The sequence below is a fragment of the Amborella trichopoda genome, chromosome 6 (genome assembly GCF_054954075.1).
Source record: "Amborella trichopoda isolate Santa Cruz 75 chromosome 6, AtrichopodaSantaCruz75HAP2 v2.0, whole genome shotgun sequence".
Classification (NCBI taxonomy): domain Eukaryota; kingdom Viridiplantae; phylum Streptophyta; class Magnoliopsida; order Amborellales; family Amborellaceae; genus Amborella; species Amborella trichopoda.
The window spans coordinates 6,132,505-6,143,734 of record NC_142341.1 but is presented as its reverse complement, the minus strand read 5'-3'; the positions used below and the strand labels follow the sequence as shown (position 1 = coordinate 6,143,734).

The 11,230-nt window shown below is 34.8% G+C and overlaps 1 protein-coding gene across 1 annotated transcript; it reads right to left on the bottom strand.

The window, feature by feature from the left end:
* Positions 1-1,819: 1,819 nt before the first annotated feature.
* Positions 1,820-4,713, bottom strand: LOC18434357 (GRAM domain family protein). Its single transcript, XM_006844429.4, has 3 exons — positions 4,092-4,713; positions 3,016-3,290; positions 1,820-2,311 (listed from the first exon to the last, which is right to left on the bottom strand). The coding sequence occupies exons 1-3, from the start codon at positions 4,393-4,395 to the stop codon at positions 2,048-2,050; spliced, it is 843 nt and encodes a 280-aa protein (XP_006844492.1). The 5' UTR covers positions 4,396-4,713; the 3' UTR covers positions 1,820-2,047.
* Between the last annotated feature and the right edge of the window lie 6,517 nt (positions 4,714-11,230).

Genomic DNA, 11,230 nt, shown 5'->3' with positions numbered 1-11,230 from the left:
TTCTCTGCGGGTAATGATGGGAAGAAGACGGATTGCCAATGAAGAGAGAGGGTTGAGCGACCAGGTTTAATCTTCTTCTTTTTGGTCCAAGACCAATAGTGAAGAGGGTGAGAGGAAGTCTTCCCTATGCTTTTCTGGTTTCTAAGGTCCGCTAAAAATAGAAAAATATATAAATTTGGGTATTTAAAATTCGAAAATTATTATTTTTCAGTTTTTCAAAAACCCAAAATTTTAAACACCTCTATTTTTGAAAAAAAAAAAGACAAAAAGAGAAGTTTGGTTTTTTTATAAAAAACAAAATGTTAGTGTATTTGTAATATAAAAAACTAAAAGATATTTTTATAATAACAGCAAATATAATGAATATATACATGATTTTTTCTATATTTTAATACGTGATTTTCTCTATATTTTAAAGCTTTCACATAAATGTTTAATATTAAAACCATATTTCTTGACACTTTTTGCTATACTTTAATACGTGATTTTCTCTATATTTTAAAGCTATCACATAAATATTTAATATTGGAACCATATTTCCCGATACTATTTGAAAGTGAATTTTACTTTGATTGTTTAAAGTCTCGACTCTATACAAACTGCACCCTTTATCTTTTATACTATGAGGTCACATTGTTTAGAGCCTCGACTCTATACAAACTGCACCCTTTATCTTTTATATTATGAGGTCACATCTTGTCTTTTAATTTTCAAATTAAGCAGTTGTAAAAGTGATGTTGAAAAGATTCAAAATTCAAAAAAATTTCTTTAACTTCATGACTAAATACCCCGACCATTCAATTTATCATCTAGAAATAATTACGACCTTCTTGTAACAAAGATAAATGATCTCTTTTTATACAATCCTTTAATTAGATTTTTTATTCTATTTTATTTTATTTTTATGTTTATAATTTTAAAACTAGCAAATACAATGATAGAATGGTAGAATCAATATTTAAAATAGATTAAAACTACTATAAAAATAAAATTCAAAAAGATCCGATAAAAAATAAAAAAATCTATTGAACAATAAAATATATACAACCACAAATAACAATTGATAAAAGAAAATAAATAACATTAGTTACATTGCACATTCTATTATACCAATTAACAAGTACTTAATCTAATAATAATTGTTTGTAATAAGTCCAGCTTTTCTAATTCCATATAATTTTCAAATATTTGAGTTGTGAAACATCGAAAAACAATGCATATACAATTTTTAGAAATTACCAAAAACTCCCCCCTACCCAATGTTAGAAATACCAGACATAGATGTTAGAAATGCTAGACATACCAAAATGACATACAGTTTTGGAAAACAAAGAACAAAAAAGATTTGAAAGTCTGCACCTTACAATGCATTACTTAGACCATCAATTTTCAATATTTTCTAGTTAATCTAGACTATTTTTCAAACTTTAAATTTTATAATTAAAGATCAAAATAAATTTTCACGCTATTATAAAGACTTCTGATACAAAAACATTTTTCAACGAAAGTCCACCTTTGATTGTTTAAGCCTCATCTTTATATAAAACCACGCCCTTTACAAATATATAAAACCATAGCCTCCTCAAAAAAAAAAAAAAAGAAGTTTGAGAACGATCGTTACCGTGATAGGCGCCTTCAAGCCCTGTCGCACATAAATTTACTTATATTTTTTTGGGAATAAATTTCTATACTTTTAACGTTAATAAACAAACCCCGAGATATCGTCATGGCATCCCAACAAACTCCCACGAGAAATACCCTTTTAAGATGCTAAATGATGATCTGCTCAAGATATACATACTCAAAATTCCACCTCTCATGATCAACTCTGCAACTCTTCATATTACACTACCAACAAAGGAGATAACAGAAGTAATACACATCCACATAATTTGGAAGGGAGAAAGAAAGGATCCTATCTCTAAGGAATTGCATTAAACTGAAAATGATCTCAACTCATAAGGCATCTCACATGACTTTATAAATACAACAAAGAAAAAACAAAAGGTGAGGCATATGTCCACAAAATCTAGAGAGAGAGTTAAAGTTATGCATCAACAGTGGGATAGAGATTGTTTTGAGGTCCAGAGGATGGTGGCGGGTTGTTTTGAGGTCCAGAGGGTGGTGGTTGGTGTGACATAGCAGCAACCGTGGAAACAGAGTCGAATAAATGCTTGAAGGCCTTCTCATGGTTCACAAACCCCATAAACCAAAACTCATGCCCATCCACTGTCACAATCTGCACATACTTCTCCTTCTCCTTCATGGTCACTGAGTCAACCGCCTTAATCTTCGCCAGAGGGATTAAAACCTGTTCCAAAAGAAAGATGAATAATGGGAGTGAGATAGATTAAACGAAGAGAGGGGGTACCCAATCTCCCTGTTCTATAGAGAGGGGGGATACAAAATAAGGGGACCCTCCTTTTATCGAGTTGGAGAGTTTTACGAGGAATTTGGTACAACTCGCCCTGGTATAAGGCCAAGTCGACGAGTCTCGAAACAGTATTATCAACAAATCAAATTCAACCAATGGTCATACTAGTTTTGATTGGACCATCGTTCAATGGCCTAACTGATTATGGTAACAAACATAATATGTACACAATTGGAAAGGACACAAGAATTCCACATGCAATGAAGCCTGCCTTCACTCGATTGTGTGATCCCCTTCTCTCTCTCCCCCTCTCCCTCTCCCTCTCCGTCTCCCTCACCCTCTCCCTCTCATCACCAATGGCTCCTGAGATGTAATAGGAAACAGTAGATCGCTAAATGCGCAACGGGCACAATCTAATAGGCAACCAAGTTCACCTTCACTCAAGTATGTGGACCCTCTTTCTCACACACACGCACCAATATTTTGTGCTAAGTTCCTAATCCACATTATATAGGAAAGATCAACTTGTTTCGCAAGTAAAAGAAGATACCCATTTCAATAATATTCATCCCGAATGTTAAATTCAAGTTCAACCATACAATTTGAAAGGTGCAACAGAAAGCAATAGAGAGAGGTTTTACCTTGTAGTAGCTCCAAGATTGCTGACCAGAAGGAGCCGTAAAAGCGAGGGGGCGATCGCTGCAAAATGCGACATTAACATTGGAGAGATAGAGTGTTCCAGCAACAGGACCAGTGGTTGTAGAGAGATAACAAGCAAACGTCTTCTTCAACTTCTCTGATGGGTCAGTTGGAAAGGTTTGCTTATACATTGCCTCAAACCCACCTTCTGAAATTGCCTTGGCCGTTAGGCTCAACTTCCCCCATGCTACCTCTGAAACTGAGGGTCCAGTTTTAACTGTATGGGTGAAAAACAAAAAAAACAGCTTACAATTAGATTAATAGCATTTTTTTAATACCATGATTTAATCCAACCATTAATTTTAGTGCATACCTTGCTACCAGTTCAAAAATGTCAAAAAAATACTCTGCTTCCGCAAAGATAGTATACTGTGTTTTTACTCCCTCAAGAAAACCCTTGACCCAAATCCTAAAAAAATGAATGAATTCGCATTCCATGGGCCCAAAATAAACAAGTTCAAACATCAATTCTTTAAGAAAATAATGATCTATTATTTCTCAGGTCGATGCCAAACTTTTCAGATCCAGGATCTCCCCAATAGTTAGGGAATAAGTGTATAGTATGCATCCCTCGGGAGTATACAGGCTAAAAAAGTGGATAAAGAATGGACGAAAGCACTCTGGGTGCTTGAATTGTCGCACATTAATGGTAAAATAACATACCCTGCTAACTTCATGGGAAAAGTTCTTAAAAGAAAAAATAAAAATCTAAGTTCTATTTAATACTAGTAAGTGCATATTTCATATTAATAAATAATAAATCATATCCATCTAGGCCTTGATCTGAAATTGGGTGACTAAAAGTCATTCCATTAACAAGCTAAAAATTCAAAAAAATATTTCTTGAACTTTTGCGGCATACTCAGATTTTCCACATCTGATTGTTAACTCCTAAATTTCACATCTAATGGTTATAAACAATTGTGAGCTGCTTATTATCTCATTGTATACAATCTAATCAAATATTAATTATTCTCACAAAAAAAATTAGAGAGAGAGAGAGAGAGAGGCGACATACGGTTTTGCCAAATATTGGCAGCCGTGGTCTCAGCCTTCTTACTCCACTTATTGAACTTAACACGGGCGGCTTCTATAGGACTTCCGTGATGCTGTACAGGCGTATGTTGCACGTAGGGGGACTGCTCAGGCTGCTTAACCTGCGGCTCATAGTCCGCTCGAGCCCACTTGGCCGCCTCCTGGTTAAGTGGGTGCGCAGAGGGTGCCGCTGGTGCACCCATAACATGGGTTCCCCATTTCTCTCCCTCTACCTGTGAAGAAGACCCACCTCTGTTCTGATCAGACCCTTTCTTCTCACTATCCATCACAAAACAAACCACTCTTTTCTTCCAAACAATAAATCCCTTTGTAAGAGAAAATGCCCACCCAAGCTCCTAGAGAGAGAGAGACAGAGAGAGAAAGTGATTCTCTAGAGAGCAACAGCTGAGAAAGTTGTTTCTATGACCTGAAAAAATGGAATTTATTTTAGGGTGATTACAGGAGAGGATGATTTTATCGAGTGGAATATTTGCTTAGTGGGTAAGGATTGAGGTGGAAATGTCTTGGTCACTGGACGCGTAAGCGAGAAAAGCATGTTTTAAAAAATTAAGAAGATGACACGCGTAAGGAAACTGGAGGCTTCCTCTTGGCGCTCGATGGTTCATGAGATATGCAAGCAATTTCGTCGTACGCTTTGGGCAAAATAGTTATTGTGTTCCTGCTGGAGTACATGTACATATACTCTCACTTGGCCATAAATCGAGCTTAAGAGGATTATTACGATCGGAATTGGCTTTGAGATCATTATTTAGAAAAGATAAGTAATGAGTTTTTAAATATTTAAATAGAAATGGTTTAACAGGGCTGCTGCTCTATAAAAAAATAAAATCAACCTTCATCTTAAAATTCACTAAAAATTATAGTTTTGACGATCATCTTGGCCTTCACTATTATAGTAATAAAAAAAAAAATTATAATTTTAAATTTTAAAAATAATGCATATTGTACCGCATAATTTACACTCTTCCCTTCGCCTTTAAAACAAGTGTTTATTGATCCATAGGATCTTCACCACTTTTGAGCTTTAAATTTCATGATCAATGTTAGAAATTGATTGTGCAGCTATCACGTAGATTTCCCATGCCCAAATTTTTGATGAAAATTTAATATGAGCCTTTTACTTTGTTTTCATATAAAACCTAGGCTTTATAAAAACTACACTCGTACTTAAATTTAGCTGCCAAAACTGCACTCATACTTAAATTTAACTACCAAAAGATTGGACGTTCCAATTACGTACAAAGGTCGTAAAAGGGTAGTCACATGAGGGAGTTTGTCTAAGATAAGCTCCCGCTTAAGCGAATGATTAATTTGGGTAATATTTATTCGAGAAATTATCGTAAATATACTTTAATTTATGTTTAATTGGAAAAAAAAAAAAACCTAAACTTTCATTTACCTCGTCAGCACAATTTTTTTTTTTTTTTAGTTTTTTTGGTCCAAAATGATCTTCAACATAGTCTTTCTACCGGAATACATATCATTTTATACAATATTTTAAATACTGTAGTAACTTCAAGTAATATTGCGGCACTTTAAGTACCGTAAAACTAAAACCCATTATACGACATTTTAAGTACCGTAAACACTAACCCATGTTATATGGCACTTAAAATGCCCTAAACTCTTTTCTCATTCAGTTTATCTCTTTTATCTTTAATTCTTTTATGGGAAATTTCAAAAAAACCTCAAAATAGACTTTTTACGCATTTTAGCCCACCCAACTTTTCCTAACAACCTTCCACAAAAAAATAATGTTTCCTAGCAAATAACCCTATACAAAAAATTAATTATTGTTTTTGACGAAAGTACCATTCTCTTATATAACAAATCATTTTCAGATCTCAATAAAAAGAAAAGCCAAACCGAACTTGTACAACGTCGAACTGCTCACTTCAAAATGCCGGACTGCCCCTCCAAAATGCCGAACCGCTATATCAAAACACTGGACTGCCTCTTCAAAATTCCAGACCGCAACTTCAAAACACTAGACCGCCCATTCCAGCAAACAATAATCGCCAGACCGCCACCATGAAATGCTAGACTGCCACCATGAAACACAGGACCGGTCGGACCGCCAGTTCAAAATGCCTGACCGCCCTCTCCAATGAAAATAATTTGTTAGGTGAGAGAAAGGTATTTTCGTCCAATAAAAAATGAACTTTTGTATGGGGTTATGTACTAGGAAAAGTTGAGTGGATAAGGTGCATAAAAAAAATCCATTTTGGGGGGTTTTTGCAATTTTCTCTTCTTTTTTTTTCTAATTCTTTTTAATATTTATCTCTTCGTTATCTCTCTAATTCTTTATTTCTTATTTCTCTACAATCTCATCATCGTTTCCTTATATCATGTCCTCTGTTTTGCATAGCCGAAGTCAATGTTTGATTACTCTCTCTAAGGAAACGATGATGAGATTGTAGAGAGAGAAAGAAGAGATGAATATTAAAATGAATTAGAGAGAGAAAGAATAAATAAACATAAAAGAATTAAAGATGAAAGAGATGCTTATCTTTTCTTTCTCTCTCTAATTCTTTTTAATATTTATCACTTCTTTCTCTCTCTAATTCTTTTTTATCTATTATTTCTCTCTACAATTTCATCGTTTCCTTATATAGATCATGTCCATTGTTTTGCATAGCCGAAGTTAGTGTTTGATTACTCTCTCTAAGGAAACAATGATGAGATTGTAGAGAGCGAAAGAAGAGAAAAAAAAGAATTAGAGAGAGAAAGAAAAGATAAATATTAAAAAGAATTAGAGAGAGAAAAAAAAAAAAAAATTAAAAAGAATTAGAGAGAGAAAGAATAGATGAAAGAGATAAACAGAATGAGAAAATGGTTTACGGCATTTTAAGTGCCATATAACATGGGTTAGTGTTTACGGTACTTAAAATACTGTATAAGGGTTAGTGTAAGTTTACGGTACTTAAAGTACCGTATAAAATGCCCTCAGCACTACGGTACTTAGAGTATCATATAGAATTACCTAAGTATTACGGTACTTAAAGTATCATATAATATGCACAAACTATTACAGTAATACGACTACTGTGAAAGTCATTTTGGTAAAAACAAAAAACCAAAAATGAGGAAAAAAGGTATAGACGAGATCAACGAAAGTTTGAGGTTTTTTTTTCCAATTAAGCTTAAATTAAGGTATATTTGCAATAATTTTCTTATTTTTTTTTGAATCTTATTAATTTGCCCAAAAAATATCCCGTTAGCTACATTTGGCTAAAAAGAATGCTATAGTGGATATATCTCAAATACATCTAAGACCTGGTTTAAAATCGTTGTCTAATACCTCCTGTGTAGAAATGACTCTCCCCTTAAAAGTCTATTTTTGAGATGGATTTTTTGAGATTATGAATATAAAAAAGTTAATTAATTTTTAAAATTAAAAATAATAATTTTATAAAGAAAACATTTGGACGATTAGTTTAATTGGTTTTAGATGGACCACAATTTGCATCCATCTTTAAGATGGATGCTTTATACCTCATGGAGATGCAAATGTAGAAATGCGCCACGAAACAATTTTTTATAAATAATTTTTAAATTTTATTACCTGTTTTAATTTTCATCTAATAATCATTTTCTAATATATCAAACTGGATACAAATCCACCCCTCTTGGCCCCAAATAAAAGTCTATAAGAATTTTTTTAAAAAAAATTCCTATTTTATTATCAAATTTTAAAAATAGTCATGCATGTTTTATATCTTATGCTCAAGTCGCACTTTAAGAGTACATAATACCCGTCCTTTTGAGGGTTACCGCTTTGGGGGTTACGGGAATGGATTTCCAATATGGAGATGGGTCTCCAAGAGAGAGACATGTCTTCTGAGAGAGAAGTGGTATTCCCATGAGTTTTGAGTTGGTAAGGCTTCTACTTTTAGAGAGAGAAAATATGTTGATTGCTCTAGAGATTATCTTTCCGGTAGCGGTATTACGGTGGGAAAGAAGGTATTGATCGACGGTGTTGCTCGGTCAGGAGAACGAGGTTAGAAGAAATAATCACCGATAGTTGTTTACCGATATTTAGAGAGAAGTATATCTCTTGTAACTCAAAATTATAATAGTTATTGTGAGTGGCTTTCTACTTGTCGAGGCCGTGGATGTAGCCCTACGGGATGAACCACAGAAATCGTGTGTTGTTGTGGTGTGATTTTTATATTTGCTTTGTTTTTTTCACTTGATTTATAATTTTATTCATCTACTTTGCGATCAAGGTGGACATTGTTTGGTTTGGTGATAGTCAAATCGCCATAGCCATATTTTCTTCTAAAAGATTATGGATATTATGGTAAAAAGAAAATAGACTTTATGGAAAGCAAGAAAGTGATATCTATATAAGAGAATCAAGAAAGACATAATACTATCCTTTTGAGGGCCACCCCTTTGGGAGTTTTGAGAATGGATCTTAAATATGGAGATGGGTCTCCAAGAGAGAGAGATATGGCCTTTGAGAGAAAGACGGTATTCCCATGAGTTTGGGTTGGTAAGGCTTCCACTTTTAAAGAGAGAAAATCTCTCAGTTGCTCTCGAGGTTATCTTCCTGATAGCGGTATTGCAGTAGGAAAGAAGGTATTGATCGACGGTGTTGCTCGGTCGCGAGAGCGAGTTTAGAAGGGAGAATCGGTGATCGCCGTTTACTGTTGTTTAGAGAGAGTTATATCTCTTGTAACCCAAAACTGTAATCTTAAGTGTGATAATGGATTTCTACTTGTCGAGGCCCTACGGAGTGAACCACATAAATCGTGTGTTATTGTGGTGTAACTTTTATATTTGCTTTATTTCTTTCACTCGATTTATAATTGTGTTCATCTACTTTGCATTTAGCCAATCATGTACACAATTTTGGGTGGGATCCTGGTATTTGGGATTCCCGGTTCCGCAAGCTAGGGATACTCGAGAACCCTATACCACCTTGAATGACGTGAGCTGCATCCAGTGAGAACCACATATATGATTTTAGAGGAATTTGGCTGTAAAACCAAAAGGCGCCCACCTAATTAGAGGGACAGATAAATTGATAGAATGGGCTTAGTTATGTTTTAAGCAGGGGTGGCAATAGGCCAAGTGGCCTTGCCTAGCCTTAAAATACTAGGGCTTGGGCCACAAAATGTGGCCCGAAAGTCGAGCTAGGGCTACGACATGACCAGCCCAGCCCGACTCTCTTTTTTTCCTTACTTTTCCTTGATTAATTTTTCTTTTTATCTAGCAGCCTAGCCCTGATAGGGATAGAAATAGGGCTTCTTTGGCATGGTCATGTCCAAGCTAAGCTTGGACTAGCCCTTTAGGCACCAGGGCCGGGCTAAGTCTGGCTTAGCCCAAGCTTGGCCCTTTGTTGGCCCTAGTTTTCCAGAAGACTGTACCCTTCTATTAAGCCATGTTTAGTTGAAAACACAAGATCGAACCAGGGCCCACCCGGCCCCTTTGTTTTAGCGACTCACCATATGGTCTCCTTGCCAAGAACTCCTCGACAACGATAAAGGAACCATCTTGCATATAGCAGCAGAGCGACTTTTTTGTTTCACAATATGACCAGGACAATTATCCCTACCCTCAGTATCTTACGAGTTTATACATATACTTAGTCGGGTACGGTTTCCTAAGAGAAGAAATAGAGAGTCCAAATTTTCAATGGTCATTTGAAGCCAGCGATTTAAACGGAATCACCCAGTCCGACCTGGGAATCGGTCACCCCGTAATGATTTTGTTAATATGGTCTAAAAGAGAACCAATGATTTGCTGTAGTAAAACACTGTTTTGCTATAGTAAAAATGCTTATTCACTGATCTGGACTGATTTTTGATTGATTCATTGGTTTTGCACGTATTTTTTGCCAATTAACGATTTTTTTCGTACAATAAAACAATGATCCAGACCACCAATTCATCGATTTGGACCGGTTTTTGCGACAACTGATCCTGGTCAGCAATCTGTTTTTTAGATCGTTGTTTGAAGTCGAAATCAATTTCTCTCATTTTTCACCAAATTTATTTAAATATGCCAGAAAATGTTCTTAACACATTGATCTATAGAAGTGCTGACCAATTTTTTTTTTAATCAAAACCAAAATCTCTTGTATACGTTTTTTATTTTGGCTATTTTTTGCCTATTTTCTTATTAAACTATTTTTGCTATTTTATTCTTTTATTTGACTTTGATTTATACCTCCTATCATATGAAATTCTTGACTTTATGTTTGTCATTTTTCTATTTTTCTCTTTTTTTTATCAACTGCGGCAGTCGGCTGACTCAACAACTCAAACAGTTCAACTCGAATACGTAGATGAGTGTTTGACCCACCAGTCCATTTTCTAAAAAGGTTTATGTAAGGTTGTAACCTTAAAATGTAGAATTAAAGATGCACCTAAAAAATCCATCGGAAAAGGTTGTTTTAATGTAAAAAAACCCTCTAATTGATTGTCTCGACATCTAGATGTATGAATATGAAAAAAAAAGTATTTTCAGTCCTAAAAATAGTACTTCTTGCAACACATTATTTAGACCGTCAATTTTCAAGATTTTCATATGTTTCTAGATCTACTTGATTTTAACTATATTTCGAGTTTAAGATTTTATAATTAGATATGAAAAGAGATTTTCTGATAATCCTAAGAATTTTGTATACCAAAATTACATTATGATAAAATTTGGAGGCGGGCCTTAATTGGATTGTTTAAGTTTGCAACATTTTAGAAACCACACCCTACATAAATTTAAATATTATGTAGATAAATATTGTGTGAAGTTTTGGGTTAGCCAAGACAAAACTGACCCAAATCCATCCCAGAAATTGTTAGGGCCTAATATGGCTCACTCAGATCTGACCCATTAGCCTTAAAGTGTGGTCCAAGCTCGGCCTACCTTGGGCTACAATAAAGAGTCAAGAGAGGCAAGATAGTACCTGCATTTTGGTCTGAGTTCGACTTTTACAAAGAAACTAGCACCGAACAATTATCGATCCCAATTTCAGCTTTCGTGGTTGTTGTTCTATTGAAGACCCATTGCTGCATGTAGTGCAATTCGTGAAGCCAATCTAATAGAGCAAATTGAAAGAGGAGGTCAGGCAAAACAATAACCTTTTTTTTTCTT